Source organism: Gallus gallus, chromosome 27, assembly GCF_016699485.2.
Source record: "Gallus gallus isolate bGalGal1 chromosome 27, bGalGal1.mat.broiler.GRCg7b, whole genome shotgun sequence".
NCBI lineage: Eukaryota > Metazoa > Chordata > Aves > Galliformes > Phasianidae > Gallus > Gallus gallus.
Window position 1 is genome coordinate 4020967 of NC_052558.1, and position 16032 is coordinate 4036998.

The 16032-nt window shown below is 52.2% G+C and overlaps 2 protein-coding genes, 1 long non-coding RNA gene and 12 other non-coding genes across 15 annotated transcripts; 1 reads left to right on the forward strand and 14 right to left on the reverse strand.

The window, feature by feature from the left end:
- Nucleotides 1-437: 437 nt before the first annotated feature.
- CWC25 (CWC25 spliceosome associated protein homolog) lies at nt 438-5130 on the reverse strand. The gene is made up of 10 exons (XM_025144190.3): nt 5062-5130; nt 4682-4854; nt 4241-4477; nt 3781-3850; nt 3491-3618; nt 3215-3284; nt 2558-2748; nt 2322-2408; nt 1598-1759; nt 438-1297 (listed from the first exon to the last, which is right to left on the reverse strand). The coding sequence occupies exons 1-10, from the start codon at nt 5077-5079 to the stop codon at nt 1183-1185; spliced, it is 1251 nt and encodes a 416-aa protein (XP_024999958.1). The 5' UTR covers nt 5080-5130; the 3' UTR covers nt 438-1182.
- Nucleotides 5131-5813: 683 nt separating this feature from the next.
- Nucleotides 5814-5885, reverse strand: TRNAC-GCA. The gene has a single exon. It is a non-coding gene; the product is annotated as a tRNA-Cys (tRNA).
- A 223-nt stretch (nt 5886-6108) lies between these two features.
- TRNAC-GCA lies at nt 6109-6180 on the reverse strand. Its single transcript has one exon. It is a non-coding gene; the product is annotated as a tRNA-Cys (tRNA).
- A 243-nt stretch (nt 6181-6423) lies between these two features.
- Nucleotides 6424-6495, reverse strand: TRNAC-GCA. Its single transcript has one exon. It is a non-coding gene; the product is annotated as a tRNA-Cys (tRNA).
- Nucleotides 6496-6827: 332 nt separating this feature from the next.
- Nucleotides 6828-6899, reverse strand: TRNAC-GCA. The gene has a single exon. It is a non-coding gene; the product is annotated as a tRNA-Cys (tRNA).
- Nucleotides 6900-7225: 326 nt separating this feature from the next.
- Nucleotides 7226-7297, reverse strand: TRNAC-GCA. Its single transcript has one exon. It is a non-coding gene; the product is annotated as a tRNA-Cys (tRNA).
- Nucleotides 7298-7578: 281 nt separating this feature from the next.
- TRNAC-GCA lies at nt 7579-7650 on the reverse strand. Its single transcript has one exon. It is a non-coding gene; the product is annotated as a tRNA-Cys (tRNA).
- Nucleotides 7651-8928: 1278 nt separating this feature from the next.
- LOC121107689 lies at nt 8929-12618 on the forward strand. The gene is made up of 3 exons (XR_005841989.2): nt 8929-9052; nt 9476-9664; nt 10293-12618. It is a non-coding gene; the product is annotated as an uncharacterized LOC121107689 (long non-coding RNA).
- On the reverse strand, nt 10092-10163 carry TRNAC-GCA. Its single transcript has one exon. It is a non-coding gene; the product is annotated as a tRNA-Cys (tRNA).
- TRNAC-GCA lies at nt 10593-10664 on the reverse strand. Its single transcript has one exon. It is a non-coding gene; the product is annotated as a tRNA-Cys (tRNA).
- Nucleotides 10946-11017, reverse strand: TRNAC-GCA. The gene has a single exon. It is a non-coding gene; the product is annotated as a tRNA-Cys (tRNA).
- On the reverse strand, nt 12512-14425 carry RPL23 (ribosomal protein L23). The gene is made up of 5 exons (NM_001321599.1): nt 14388-14425; nt 14070-14153; nt 13685-13813; nt 12790-12903; nt 12512-12631 (listed from the first exon to the last, which is right to left on the reverse strand). Exons 1-5 carry the CDS (start codon nt 14398-14400, stop codon nt 12549-12551), a joined length of 423 nt encoding a protein of 140 aa, NP_001308528.1. The 5' UTR covers nt 14401-14425; the 3' UTR covers nt 12512-12548.
- LOC112530406 lies at nt 13364-13495 on the reverse strand. The gene has a single exon (XR_003072042.1). It is a non-coding gene; the product is annotated as a small nucleolar RNA SNORA21 (small nucleolar RNA).
- A 316-nt stretch (nt 14426-14741) lies between the features above and the next one.
- TRNAC-GCA lies at nt 14742-14813 on the reverse strand. The gene has a single exon. It is a non-coding gene; the product is annotated as a tRNA-Cys (tRNA).
- An 869-nt stretch (nt 14814-15682) lies between these two features.
- Nucleotides 15683-15754, reverse strand: TRNAC-GCA. Its single transcript has one exon. It is a non-coding gene; the product is annotated as a tRNA-Cys (tRNA).
- Nucleotides 15755-16032: the final 278 nt, after the last annotated feature.

A 16032-nucleotide genomic window follows, 5' to 3' on the forward strand; every position in this document is an offset into this window, starting at 1 on the left:
GCCGCGCCCCACGGGGGAGCGCCGGGGGGTACAGTGTGGGCAGCGCGGCGCCCAGCGCCGGTTCGCTCCGCCTCAGCGTGCGGAGGGGAGGGAAGAAGACGAACGCGGCCCAGACTGCGAGAGGGACCGGCTGGAGCGGCGGGCCGAAGGAGAAGGAAAGGAGAAACAAAGGCGGCTGCCTCCCCCTCTGCCCGGAGATGGTCTCGCCCACTCCGTGTGACGTATCCGCCCAGGCCACGCCCCTTTCCGAGCGAGCCAATAAGCGGCGAGGCGCCTGGAATTATGAATGGACCGCTGCGCACGTCACCGCCGCCTCTTAAAGGGCCCGCAGCGCGCAGCTCCGCGCACTGAGCCGGTGGGTGCACACAGCCCTCGGTCTGTCAACCCCTTTGGCAGCGAATCCAACCCCCCCGCCCCGACAAAGCCACAAAAACACATTTAAAAATCGTAAAGTTTCTCCTTTAAAAAAAAAAAAGGCAAAACAATCTTCGCTGCTGTACATATACACATTACTTACATTACAAAATCCCAGAGAGGTATTCGCTGCATCAGTTCTGCTCTGCTCATTTCCTTTCCCTGTGAAGCTGTTCCCTTTGGGCCAAACATCATTCAAATAGGTGAGCACAATCAAATAATGGCTACAGATATTTTACAGCTCGGTCTGACCTCACCCTCCAAACCCCCAGCAGAACGGTGGCAGTCAAGCAGAATGGCATCGGTCCATCACACAGCTGTATCACATCCAGTTACCTCACGTGAATTTGTTCTGCTCTAATTTTTAAGGACTAACAAAAATAGGTCTTTTGCTCTCACAAATAAAGAGCGCAGATAATCTGCCCAATGTAGAAAGCAATTACCACCCAGCATCATCATCTAGTAATAATGATATACAAAACCGGTACAAATCAGGGTGGAGAGAACAGGAAGAGATCTGGCTATGTGCTGTAGGATACAAGGGCTCACGAGTTCTCTAGCTAAGGTCTGCCTGAGAGGTCATCCTCATTACAAACATATTTACAGTGCCACAGGTTCAGAACACGCTGTGGGCTGCAGCACAGAAGTTCAGCAGCTCTTTGGGAGATGATTCCTGGAGAGAACACTGAGTGTGTGTGCTGGAGGCCTCTCACCTCGGGGAACAAGTGCCCAATTCACTCCCACACAGAAGCAGAAAAAGAACAAACTTCATCTCTGCATAAAGTTTTTTTCCAAGGCAGCAGGAGTTCTCTGAAGGGAGTGGATGTTGCGCTTCACCCGATCTTCTAAAGTGGAAGTAGAAGCACTCTCCAGTTTGAAGTTACTGCAGGAAAAGAAAGAAAAGAAATCAAGCTCTTCCCAAACATCACATCACTTCCAGCAGGGTTCGTTATCCCCAAGTCAATTAACTACGTGATTCTACAGCAGAAAGCAGCAAATTATTTCACATCAGAGTCTGCACCAAAAGAACTGAATAGCTTTTAGTTTGCCTTCTAACAGATTCAAACTGTATTTAAGGTCAGCGCTCAGAAATGTATTTTCATCTCAAACGTTGATGCCATCACACGCTCCTGAGAAGCTGTGGCCTGTACTTCCTATGAATGAACACCACAAAGACACTCACTGCAAGAACTTTCCATCTCTGGAGTCGAGTTTCTCCAGTTCTCTCTCCAGTTCCTCCTCCTTTCGGTGCTTCTTGAGGTTGTTCACCCTCTCCTCTTCCCTCCACTTGGCGTTTTCCATCATTTCCTGGCGTTTACGTTCCAGCTCCTCTGCAGAGATCTTTCTGTTTGTATAGAAAACAGCACTGCTGTAAACCAGTAGTGTGCAAGACCCAACCCAGCTCTCCCTTTCCAGTCTTCAAGACAATTTACAATCCACAAAGTTGGGGGTGTTTAACAGTTGCTTTTCCTTTGGTACCTTATCAACAAAGCTTGTTAGTACAAGCCTAAACAACTGAACAACTCTAGCAAGAGCTTGTTTTCCTCTTTCCAGCTTTTCTTTTTAAATTGATTGATGATACTGTCAAGATCAAAGTTTCCTGATGGTAGTTAAACAGAAGGCTTTTAATTAACCTATCAGACAAAGACTGATTTCACCTCACTGCAAGACACGCAGAGAACTGTAACCATTCTATGAGGTTTGGGAGGCTGAAGGAGTTTAGCTAACAACTAAGCTCGAGAGCTAAGATCAAACCAAGCACTTCAGAACATTGTGTGCCTTTCTGGACGTCTGATACAGTCTGTTCTAGACAACAGAATAAGATTTGGTTCACAGATGATATTCAGCTGTTTCACAACCCTCAGGGCAGCTTTCACCCAAAAACACACAGAGAAGATTTTGCTTACCTTGTGTAACCTGGAATGTGCTGTCGCCGATAGCTCTTTTTGGGGGAAGGACTTCTAGCTTTCCCTTTCTCCTCTCGACTGCTATGCCTGAAACCCAAAAACACCCTCTTTTTAGGAGATACAGACACATTATCACACCCCTAAACTTCACCTGGATTTCTTAGCAGGGATTTTGATCCCTGAACACCACCTCCCTGCAGCTTTCGGATCATATTATCCAGCTTAGCCACACTCACTGTTTACTGTGTCTGGAAGGAGATCTCGACCCCCTGCATCCAGATGGCTCTGTGCTCTTCTTGCCAGTGCATCTCTGTGGGGAGCGGGATGTGCTCCTGGACCTGGAGTGCTCCCGGTGCTTGTGGGGGGTTCTGCCCTGACCAGCAACTGGAGAGCTCCGAGATCTGTGGTTCCTGTCAGAGTCTCTAACCTGAAATCCAAAAGCGTCCTTCAGAGGAGATGTCCTGGCAGAGCATCACAACATTATGAGGCTACAGAGACCTCAGGTTGGACTACAGGCAGTGTACATTTTCCTTTGCACTTACTTATCTCACTTCCTAGGTTCCTATGAACACCTCTGTCTAAATAGATACTTTCTGTGATGCTCAGTAAGCTTATTGCTATGACAATCACAATGTTTAAACAGTTGTGTGACTCTGGGAGAAACTAACTAAAACTCAATTTGAATTGAGAGAGGACAGAAGTCCTACCAGGCCCTAAAGAATTTTAGGTTCAGGGCTCAGAGGCACCAAGTTGAACGTGAACATTATTAAACCACGTATCACTCATAGTCCTCTTCTATTGGGAGAAGCAGTCTCTTGAACAAGCTGACCTTTTCCTGTTCCATAACCAAGCATTTTGCTACTGAAAGAGACATGCAAAGCAGACATACTTACCTGTAAACCATATCCTGGCACTTTAGAAGGAATGGGTTTCCAGGAGGAGTTGTTTGTCTTCTTCTGAGACCTAAAGAAAAAAGAGAACAGTACTTTTGAAGCAGATGAACTTCAATAATCCTATATTTTGCATATTCAAATATCAAAAATATATTACTGATGCAAAAACAAAAGTAACAATACATAAATGTTTAGGTAAACTAAGAGCATTAATTAGAAAGATACGATTCAAAGATCAGAAACAGATGAAAAACAAAACAAGAAGATAAAACATACCTGGCTTTGCTTCTCTCCTCATCACTGCTGGCACTTTCACTGCTAGAGCTGTGACGTCGATGCTTCTTGTGCTTCTTCTTCTTCTCTTTCTTCTTCTTTTTCTCTTTTTTATCTAAACTGTTTTGCAGCTATAAAGCAACACAACGATTCATTAGCAGTAATTACTGTAATTATGATACTTGGGCAGTCAGTATCATAAGGCAAGGGCAAAATAACAGAGCTCTCCTGGGACAAAAGAAACTCCAGCAAGGTACATGCACAAACCCAAAGAGTGTAATGGAGTCACCTACCAACTCTTTGATTTTCTTCATTTTTACAGGGTTATTCAGAACCTCTCTCTTCTTCTCCTCCTCTCTCTTTCTAAAGCAGATTAAATAAAAGTATTAGTATTTTCAAGCAACTGTAAACATCGTTTTCACGAAAGATACAAAACAAAAGCAAGCTCTAACAGCCAAGTTTTGTTCATTCAGCAACACAAGTCCAACTGAGACAAAGACTGTCCTTCTCCTCTCCACTAAAGAGTGCAATTAGGAAGTTAAGCCAAATTTTTGTTCTGTTAACATCTGTCTGGCTACAACCCTGCTAACCAGACGCATTCACACACATACAAAAAGGTGACCTAAGTTTGTATATATGAACCAATGAAGAAAAACAACCTTTGCATTTACGTGCAAACTTTACACAAATAAGACAGCTCTCATTAAGTTGCCATCACTGATGCACTGCCTGATTCAGCTCCATGTTAAGTACCTTATCATGAAAAGTGGATCCTCCCGGATTTTGTTTGCCATGTCCAGGACAGAATTGGCACCTGACTTGGCAAAAATGGAGCCTGGGAGCAGTCCTGTCTCGTTGGAGCAGCCGGCATCCTTGTCCTCTGTCTTCTCAAAGACATACTTGTCCACAGGGCGACCCATGAGATACTCCTCTCTGTTCACCATGCCCCCAGGACCCTGGTACATCCACTCCAATTTTTCTTCTCTTTTCCTGTTGCAAACAGATCATCATATTTTCTGTCACAGAGGTATTACAAATTAAGTGGAAAACTTCTAGCATCACAGACATTATAAATTCAATGTTTAAATCTCTGTTTCTGAGATATGAGAAGCACGTGGACCCTCCCAACACGAAGCACTGGTCCTCACCCTGCCAGGACCAGCAGCCCCATGCTCAGGCCCTGGCCTTGCTCACCTGACGGTGCCCATGTCCTCAGCATATCGCTGCATCTCCTCGCGGGCCCTTTCCTCCTGCAGTTCCCGCTGCAGCTCCTCGATCTTTTTCCTTTCGGCCTCATATTTCTGCTCGGCCTTCCACACCTTCTCCACATTGCGTAGAGTCTGGGGGTGCCAGCTCTTCTTCAGGTTCTGTAAGGAACACGGGATACGGCACAGGGCCTCTTACCGAAGGCTCCGGGCACTCTCACCGGGTAAGGCCCCGTTCAGGGCCGCAGCGCTAGGCTCGGCCCCGCCGCGAGCAGCTCGAACCGACAGCCCTGGGCCCGGGGCTGCCACCGGGAGCCCAATGACCTGGGGTAAGCCCCGGTCCCCACCCAAGCCCGGGCCCCGTCTCACCAAGTCGCCTCCCCCCATGGCTGCTCGGCCCCCACTGCTTCTCCTCAGCTACCGGGCCCGCTGTACGTCATCAACATGCACCGACGTCGCCTCCTCTACGCGTCCCGTGTTATGTACGTCACTTCCGGCACGGCGTTCAGATGGCCTGGCAAAGCAATAGAGGGACGCGGGCAGCACCCTGTGCTGCAGCTTGCTGTAGCAATGACCGGAGCTGCAGGCCGCTCTTTACCGTTCTCACCCTGCTCTGCAGGGCTTTACACCGAACCGCAGTGTCGCCGAGCGAAAGCTCGAGGGCGCCAGCGGGTTCCTCGCCGCTCGGTGCGGGCTTAGAACCGGGGACGTTCCGGCTCCCAGCCCGGCGCTTTGCCCCTGAGCTACGTGAGCCCGCGAAACGGGGCTTCCGGGCGGCTCAGCGGTGGGGGCGTGGCTCAGGGGCAGCGCGTCTGCCTGCGGCTACTGGGGTACCGAGTTCGATCCCCGCGGGGGAAAGACACCCATCACACACGGAATATACGGCTTCCTAGAAATTACCTCAATTAGAATCAACCGCTCAGGCAGGAAAAACTAGACCTGCATCACCTGTACCACACTATGGTGTTGATGTGTACGTGTGTTGCTCAGGAGAACCAGAGGAAATCTGGAAATTTCTTTTTGGTAGAAGTTTGGTACAAGTGATCTGGAAGACCCCTGAAGAACAAGAATTGTGTCTGTGAAGGACTTGGGAAGAAGAAAGGTTGGAAAAGAAGGTAAAGAGGGGGCACCTGGAGTTGAACCAGGGACCTCTTGATCTGCAGTCAAATGCTCTACCACTGAGCTATACCCCCCTGGCTAAACAAGCAGACAAGGAGCAATGAAAAACAAATACATAATGGAGAAGTTTGGTTTGGTCATAATTCTTTGGATGAGTGCTCAGCATTTTGAACAGGGACGTTCGGTGACCAGACCTGTGAGCAAAGCAGAAGCTCAGGGGACCTAAAAGTGAGGAGAGTGCTCTTCACATTTACCCTTGGAAAGAACAACCAACCAAACAAAAAACACACAATCCAAAGGGGGCACCTGGAGTTGAACCAGGGACCTCTTGATCTGCAGTCAAATGCTCTACCACTGAGCTATACCCCCTTGGCTTAAGAGCTATAAAAGATACAGAGGAAATAAGAATATACATAGAGCTTAGTTTTGATGTCCACTAGTTCGAGTCTTCTACATGATATTGATTTGGCCACACAGGTTTAGATGAATTCTCTGTGTTATGAACATGGAAGTTGAGAGACCAGCCCTCAGAGCAAGGCACAGACAAACAGATCTAAAAAGAAAAATGAGGAATGCTCTTCATATTTATCTTTGAATAAAAATACAATCTGAAGGGGGCACCTGGAGTTGAACCAGGGACCTCTTGATCTGCAGTCAAATGCTCTACCACTGAGCTATACCCCCTTGAACCAGCACCTGCACAAGGTGATTTTAAAACAAGTTTATTCACAGAACCCAGAGTTGACTGATGTCCCTTTAGATTCCCTTACGTCACAGCCCCTGGGCATACCAATGTACATACCATAATGGATATGAGGGAGTTATTACAGGGAATCAAGAACAGACAAATACATACAATGTACTCACGCAGTGCAGAAGCCCTACCAGGCAGCTGCTCAGGATCTTGAATATTACATCTTCAACACGCAGCACAAGATCACAAGACTGAAGAGGATGTGTCCATCTTCTTCCTGTGATGAGTTTTGGCAAAAGGAAATTGGGAAAAGAAGGTAAAGAGGGGGCACCTGGAGTTGAACCAGGGACCTCTTGATCTGCAGTCAAATGCTCTACCACTGAGCTATACCCCCTTGGCTGAGCAACCAGACAAGGAGCATTAAAAAACAAACTCACAGAACCCTGACAACCAGAATTGCAGACAACTACACTGTATAAATATTACACAGGCTGGAACCAGTGCAGTTTCCTCATTGATCCAAGTACTATGGCCCAACAACTGGCACGATGTGTTCACAGAAACACTGACACAGATATTGATTTTGGCTTTATATCCTTAGATGAATGCTCAGGGTCATGAATACGGAAATTTGGAAAGCAGCACTATGGGAAATGCACAACCAGGCAAAAGAAGGAAAGCTCCTCATGATTCTTCTCTGGAAAAAAGTCTACCATGTGAAGGGGGCACCTGGAGTTGAACCAGGGACCTCTTGATCTGCAGTCAAATGCTCTACCACTGAGCTATACCCCCTGCTGCTGCCTGCCTGCCCAGCACGAATTTTCCGAGCCATTCCAAACGTGAATAAATTCCTGCAAATCATTCCCAGCACAAAAAGAAATGCTTAAGGAAACACTCAGCTCTCCACTCACCACCACTCCACTGCCAGTCCTCTTCACGTGGCCATGTGCTTCTCAGCACCGGGTCATTGCTGCACCCACCAAGGGACGTCCCCTGCAGACAGCTGAGGGGAGAAAAGAGACAATGGAAAAGCTGAAAAGCAACTTGTGGGGCAGAAAAAGGAGGAAAAGGGGAGGGGGCACCCGGATTTGAACCGGGGACCTCTTGATCTGCAGTCAAATGCTCTACCCCTGAGCTATACCCCCACCTGTCCAGCACCTCCCAGGTGAGGCCCTTTGTGGCCACTGACAGTGGCACTGCTGCATTCCACTGCCTGCACTCCCAGCTCTGCCTCCCACACAGCATCCCTTTCATTAACCTCCTCTGTGCTTCACACACTTGCAAACTCTTGGAGGAACAAAACATCCAGCTTAAACAACATCCCTGCTTACTTTGTCTCACAATGGGAAAGAAAAAAAGAACACATGGCACCAGCCACCTCAGAACACCTTTGGAGGTGCTCACCTACACCCACTAGTGTACCTAATCCACTGCCCACCCTTCTCTGGATGTCTGAGCATTTTGCTGCAGGCAATGTGAGAAAGAACAAAAAGTGAGGTTTGAAAGCCTTCAGTGACAGAGTGAGTGCAAACTACGCACAAGCCTGAGGGAAAGGGCCAATTTTTGCAGAAAAGCAGATTTCTGCTGACCATTACAAAGTGTTGCAGCCTACAGCAATTTGGAATGGGGCCATGCGGAGAAATAAAGCTGAAAACAGGTTATCTACTGTTTGAGTGTGCAGCAGTGTGGATGCTGCTTTTCTATGAGATCTTCAGCAGCGCTTAATGGGGTAACTGAAGGAGGTGGGCACAAAGGAATCTTGCAAGTTAAGCCCACTTTAGAAGCTTTAGAACACAAAGTGTACTTTCTCTTACTATTCCAGAGTCCTAAAGTTAAAGGCACTACTCTGGGAGAGCGAGTGCAAGCACTGAATGTAAGAGAAATAATTTCATATTAATATATTAATATATAAATGATGCCAGCGGCAAATGCATCACAGCTGAAGAACACCTTGGCTGGCACTTAATTAAAGACGGTGTGAATGAGTCATGAGTCTCTTCCAACACAGCACCCACACTTACTAAAAGGAAGCATTCCTGCGCCCAATCGGTGCCGCAGTCTGAGGCCGCTACCAGCCGGGCCCCGGCCGTTAGAAGGCCGCAGGTTTAACCCCAAACTCCACCCTGGGAGCGCGCCGCCCCTCACCTGACAGTGCCCGCACCCTCAGGGCATGGCGGCCTTCTCCCCCACAAACCACCGCAGCTCTTCTACCTTCCCCCCTCGGCTTCGTACTTCCAGACCGTCCGCACACCGCGCAGAGGACGGCTCCCCTCCAAGCTCCATAGGACCGACCCCGCAGGACCTCTAAAGACACCCTCAGGGCCCGAGGGCATGAACCGGAAGGTGCGTTACGTCATCAATACGCGCCACCTCTGCCTGCTCCGCGCGGCGCTCTTTGGAGACGTCACTTCCGGCGCGGCGCTGCCGGTAGGATGACAGCGGAAGGAAACAAGCAGAGCCGTGCTGGGCCCGGCGCCTTGCTGCGGCTCCCGTTCTCACCGGGAAAAGAAAAATAAAAATTAAGCAGTGACGTGAGATAAACCCGAGGTAAATGCACACGTTTAATGGCGTCGATTACACGGTGCCGCTGTCGTAGCGACGGCCGGAGCTACAGGCCGCTCGCTTTGCCGTCCTCACTCCGTTTCCCGGGGATCTGTAACGAATCGCGATATCCCCGAGCGAAAGTTCCAGGCCGTGAGCGGGTTCCTCTCCGCGGGGTGCGGGCTTAGAACCGGCGACCTCGTGGCTCCCAGCCCGGCGCTTTGCCCCTGGGCTACGTGAGCCCGCGAAACTGCGCGTCCGGGGCGGCCCGGCGCTGGGGCGTGGCTCAGGGGCAGCGCGTCTGCCTGCGGTTGCTTTGGTGCCGGGTTCGATACCCCCCGGGGCACGGACAGCAGTTCTGACTGCGGCCCTTTTATTAGAATTACCTTGTGCTTACTGCTTCCTGTATAATTAATGGCAATTATTCAGACAGGAAAAACAAGATCTTCCTCCCCACGCTAGCATCGTGTTGTCTGTGTATGCGCACACTGTAGAGCTAAACCACAGGAAAAATGGAAAGCTGAGACTTTGCAGCTGGTAAAAGGAAGTCAGGAGATTGGGGAGATCCCAGAGGAAGAAGGGCACTGCCATGTTGTCTGCAAAGGATTCTGGAAGAAGGTAGGAAAAGAAGGTAAAGAGGGGGCACCTGGAGTTGAACCAGGGACCTCTTGATCTGCAGTCAAATGCTCCAACAGTGGGCTGTACCCCCTCAGCTCAACAGGGATGCAAGGAGCATTAAAAGCAAATGCACGGAGACCATTTATGTCTGCTGGTTACAGTTCCCATATATCATCTCGCTTTGATTTCTAATCCACATGCTAAAGCAGCTACAGGCAGTAAGAACTGCACTCTGCCTTTACATAAAAATGTGGCGTTACTGATGCAAGTATTCATTTTGACTGTAGGTGTTCAGTTGATCAGTGTCAGAAACACAAAAACAAGGGCATGGACAGAGCAGCTGGCTCTCTGTGCAAGACAAAGGCAGACAGGGTCTAAAAACAAGGAATGCTCCTCATGTTTGTCTCACAAAAAGCACACAATCCAAAGGGGGCACCTGGAGTTGAACCAGGGACCTCTTGATCTGCAGTCAAATGCTCTACCACTGAGCTATACCCCCTTGGAGCAGCACCTGCACAAGGTGATTTTTAAGCAATCTATGAACAGAGCCCAGAGTTGATCCCAGCTGCTAGGATTCCTTCACGTGACGCAGCCCTGGGTGTCCTCACACATCCACTACCTTCTACAGAGAGCTGCTGCCAAGAGTGAAGGTCACCAGACTCCCTGAGGACATTTATTGGAAACAGTATTGGCTGTGACTTCTCTGTTGCTCTGTAATGTGAAAACCAGCAACGAGCTGAGCTCACCACAAGGCCAGAGAGGAAAAAACCTTGCTTTGAAAAGATGTAGCCCTTCCGAAGAGGAACAGAATAACCCTTACTGGAGACACGGAGCCGTATTCATCAGCCTTATGGGGAGGTAAAAATGATCAAACTGTGCTTATCACAACTCCTATTGCTTTAAGTATCCTGAGAAAAATGATAAGCCAAGGGGGCACCCGGATTTGAACCGGGGACCTCTTGATCTGCAGTCAAATGCTCTACCACTGAGCTATACCCCCTGCTGCTGCCTGCCTGCCCAGCACGAATTTTCCGAGCCATTCCAGACGTGAATAAATTCCTGCAAATCATTCCCAGCACAAAAAGAAATGCTTAAGGAAACACTCAGCTCTCCACTCACCAACACTCCACTGCCAGTCCTCTTTGCGTGGCCATGTGCTTCTCAGCACCGGGTCATTGCTGCACCCACCAAGGGACGTCCCCTGCAGACAGCTGAGGGGAGAAAAAAGTCAATGGAAAAGCTGAAAAGCAACTTGTGGGGCAGAAAAAGGAGGAAAAGGGGAGGGGGCACCCGGATTTGAACCGGGGACCTCTTGATCTGCAGTCAAATGCTCTACCCCTGAGCTATACCCCCACCTGTCCAGCACCTCCCAGGTGAGGCCCTTTGTGGCCACTGACAGTGGCACCGCTGCATTCCACTGCCTGCACTCCCAGCTCTGGCTCCCACACAGCATCCCTTTCATTAACCTCCTCTGTGCTTCACACACTTGCAAACTCTTGGAGGAACAAACCAGTGAGATCCCTGCTCACCTTGTCTCACCACAGAAGAAAGAACACGTGGCACCTCAGAACACCTTAGGAGGCACTCACCTTTGCCTCTGTTTGCTCTCAGCTCACAGCCGTTGCCTCACTCCACACCACCGTCCACAACCTCCCTGCCTCCCCTGCTGTCTGCCTACAGCCTGGGGAAAAGGGAAGCAAACATCCAATGACTTACAGCTAACTGTTGTGACTTACAGCTAACTGTTGTGCCATGCCCTGCCTAGGGAAAAAAAGGAAAGTCTTTATAATTCAGAAACGCAGAAGCTGTAAGGAGACAGATGAAGGGAGGACACGTTTTAGGGCTTGTTTCCTACTTGTCAGCAGGTGTCTGCTGACTGCAAAGGAGGTCACTCCTCAAGGAGCGATGCAGCATTACCCGCAGTGGCTGCTGGATGCTCACAGGGTGTCAGGTCTGCAAGGAAGAGGCCACAACTCCTCACCCGCCCCATGGAAACCTGCAGGAGGAGCTGTGCTCACCGTACCGGAGTCCCTTCCCCAGTTCCCCACCCATTGCACAGCTTATGCTGATCCAGCAATAGTCCGTAGGCCCCATTTTTATCGTGTTTTGCCACAAAACAGGACACGGCTGTTCAGAAACGTCCACACTGCTTTTTAAGCAAAGCTTTTGCCTCCAGAAATCCATCTGTAGGGGAACCCCACGTGGATCAGGGGGCTCTTCCAGCAGCCGGTGCACACATACCTTACAGCTGTGATCGCAGAGCCTTCCGGATGATCATGAAACTCACATCATCCCTCAGCTTGCAATTATCCCGTGACCCGATGACTTGTTTCACCACTGATTGAGGCTCTGAGGCACGTGCTCCAGCCACCACCTCAGCTAACAGCAGTGGGCTTCATGTGTCCTTGCACTGTCCTCAGGAAGGACCAAAGAAACCATTTTAGTGTGCTCTGCCATACAAACTGCGTAGGGGGTTTCATCACTTTCAGGCACAACTTCCCCCCATTCAGGATCTGTTCAACCACTCATTCTGAAGGAAAGTGAATACAGACAAACAGGTTTTGTTGAAGGGCTTTCGGAGCTCCCAGCCTTTATCACTGCATCCCAAAGTTGGATCGATTCAGTTACTGGGATCCATCATTGCAGTATAAGCACCTTCCTGATGGTTCTGCCTCATTAGGACTGATCACCAGACCTTAAACTCCGCAGCCAATTTCCCCCTGCTGTACCCACCCACATCTGAGCTTTCATGAAGGGTTTCCCAAACCTGAAATAATTCCCTCAGCGCTGTCATGCTTGGCAGAGGAGCACACTTGAATCTCAACAGACACCATTTTTTTTTGGTACAAGTTCTTTTATTTCATCTGCACAAAGATGAGCACGTTCACGCAATGCTTCCTGCATTGGAGGCTATCCTGGGCCACAGATCTGCACACTCCTTGGCCACAGGGCCTGTGATGGCTGAACCTGGAGGAGAGAGAAGCAAAGCAGCACATCAGAGAGCTAAGCCAGCACGGTTGTGTTCTCCCAGGTAAGCAAAGCCCTCTCACCGAGCACACCAACCCCAACCATCACAGCCCACGTTTCTCTTTGGCCCGGCGCACGAGGCTTCTGCTTGCCCCTACCTTTCATTTCGCCTTTATTGTTCACTATTACTCCCGCGTTGTCTTCAAAATACAAGAACACCCCATCTTTTCTTCTGTACGATTTCCGCTGCCGAATTACCACTGCTGGGTGCACTGCCGAGAGACACAGCAGGTCAGCCTTCCTCAGCACACAGTGAGCAGCTCAGCCCAACACCTTACTCCCCCCTGCAGTGCTTCTAGAGAAGCTGAATTACACGCTGGGTTCACAGTTCTACTGCAGGCTGTAGGATCAGCATGGCTGACACCTCAGATGCTCTATTCTCAGCTTTTCAGCATTCCTCTCACAGAATGCACTGAACTTCCTTGGCGATACCGGGGAATACAGCTCACGCCTTGCTGGCACCACACTGACAGAGCAGAGCTGATGCCTGGGGATATATGGGCAAACTTCACCCCGGTGACGATTCTGAAGGCAATAATGCTGACAACTAAATCTCCACTTGGAGAAGGCGACGCTCTTCCAGCTTCTCAACTGCACTCCTAAGTGTGTCAGCTCAGAGGCAGCACTCAGCACCACCACCCCTGGGGGTAAGGGAACCCCTTTTCCCACGGCCGTTGTCACATCGCCCATTGAAATCAACAGCACGGGCTGCCACTTCACCCAAAAGCGATGCTTTTCTCTGCCCTTCCACGACAACTCACTGAGCCACGGCACGCAGACCCAACGAGTGCTTTTGAGAAGGGTGGAGCAAACGCCCCAGGGAGCGGCCGTCTGCCTTCTGACCCCTTCCTACACACACACAAGGCAGGAGCTGCCCCACTTTGTCCCCCAGGAGGACATCGGGGTGCACACGGACTCAGCAGGAGCTGCCTGCTGCTACAATGAATCGGGTTGAGGAGCACAGCCGGCCCGGCTGCTCCTCCCCACGCTCACCCTTCTTCCTCAGCTCCGGTTTGCCCTTCTTGACGGTCGCCATGACCATATCACCCACGCCGGCTGCCGGCAGTCTGTTCAGGCGGCCCTTAATCCCCTTCACGGAGATGATGTACAGATTCTTGGCGCCTGTGGAGAGAAGAGCTGAGGATCCGTGCCGAGACGCTCCCCCTGCAGGGACCCCAACCGCCCCCATCACCCAGCGAGGTGAACACCACAGACCACACCCCAAAGCGATGCCACTGCTCTGCCCTCCCACAGCACGGACCTGAATGCTTCTCAGCAGGAAAAGGGGCTCTCCAGATGCACCCCACAACCGCCTGCCTTACAGTTCGCCCCCCCCCCCATAGTGCCGTCCCAGGCCCCCCCGGAGCGGGGCACCCACCTGTGTTATCAGCGCAGTTAATCACGGCTCCCACGGGGAGACCGAGGGAGATGCGGAACTTCGCTCCGGAGGAACCTCCGCGTCCTGCGGGCAGAGCACAGCCGTGAGGTCACCGCCACAGGCGGGCTACGGGGCACCGGGTGCGGCCTGTACTCCCGGGCGGGCCCGACACCGCTCCCGCCCAGGCCTATACAGAGGCCCGGGCCTATACAGAGCTACAGAGCCCCGAACACCCTCCGCGCCCCCTCGTCGCAGCCCCCGCACACCGCAGAGCAGCGGATGGAACCGGATCCCGGCCAGGCCCGGCGCCCGCCTCACCTCGCTTCGACATCTTGGCGCCGGAAGAGACGGAGGCGCGCGAGGCACGCTGGGAAATGGAATCTCCCCGGCGGACGTCACGTGGCGAAGCCGGCCTGCGTCACGTGGCGGGGGAAGATCACGTGGCGGAGGGGAATCACGTGACGAGGGACGGAGCGGAGCCGGCGCCCCCTGCAGGCGTTTCGCCGCGCGCTCCACCGACAGCGCCCGTAGCCCAAAGCGCGCCGCGGGCACCGGGAACGGCTGCCGAGAGATCCCCGCCGGAGAAAATACGGGTGAAAAATTCTCCTTTCGACGTTTTGTTCTAAAAAGTAGAAAGCGGGAGAGTGAAAATAAAAAAGAAAAAAAGAAAAGAGGGGGCACCCGGATTTGAACCGGGGACCTCTTGATCTGCAGTCAAATGCTCTACCACTGAGCTATACCCCCACCGCACGCACTGCGCTGCGCTGCGCTCGGATGAGAAGTGCGGTCTGATGTGTTCGGGAGGGACGCGCAGAGCTGAGGGCATCACAGCCTGCGGGCAGAGAGTGGGAATTCATAGCGAATAGCTGCAGCACGCGAGGTGCTGTGAGCTGGATGAAGGGATGCAGCGCACGCACAGCGCGTTTACTGATGGCACAAAGCCGGGGGGAGCGGCTGACAGCAGAAGGATCCGCCGCCATTCACTGGGAGAGGCCGAGAGCTGCGCGGAGAGCGACCCAATGGGTTTTAAACAGCGTGGGGTCCGACGGCCGTGGGGGAATAAGTGCACGTGTCGGTACAGACTGGGGGCTGCGCTGCTGGAAAAGAGCTGTGCAGAAAAGGAGCCGTGGTTCTGGTGGCCAGCAAAAGCCAGCAGGGTGCCCTGGTTGGCCAAGAAGGCCCATGGGACCCTGGTTGGCCAGCGGTTGGCTATAGGTTAACTGCGAGGCGGTGCAGATGAGGGGGATCCGATCGGCGCTGATCGATGTCCGAAGGGAGGGGGGAGGGGGTGGGACCCCGCTCTGCTCAGCGGCGCCCGACTGCAGAAAGCAAAGCGTCGTGAGAACTCAGAGCTCCGGGTGAGCTCCTGCCGGCGCCGCTCGGGGAGATGGAAGAGCTGACGCTGCAGCCGCGGGGGGCGATGCCCGGGGAGCTCCGCTGTGCTCAGGGGTGGCAGCTGCCCCTGCGGAGCGTTTGGGTGCGGAGCCGCTCCGTCCCCCGCAGCACTTCCTGAGCCAAACGAGGAGAAACCGCCCACGGCGCAGCGCGACGCGTCTGAAACCGCGATGGGGGGGGAGGGAGGGGCGGGGGGAGAAAAGTATAAAATCCCGACGAGGGGGCACCCGGATTTGAACCAGGGACCTCTTGATCTGCAGTCAAATGCTCTACCACTGAGCTATACCCCCGGCTGCCGTTGCGCGCCCCGCGCCGCGTTCCTGTGCGGGACCGGGAGGGGGGGGGGGGGGCGACACGTGGAGCGGCTCATGGAGCCAAGCGCGTGCGCGTGCCCGCGCGGAGGGCCGTGCAAAGGGGCCGCGCACCCGCGGGGTGTGCGTGTGCGTGAAGGTTGGGGGGGAGGGGGTGGGTGTAGGGAGCAGCGGCCGCCGCAGCGATTTGCGCGCACTGAGGGGGACGGCACAGCGCGCGTGCAAAGGAGTGCGGGAGCGCGCGTGAGGGCGGCGGG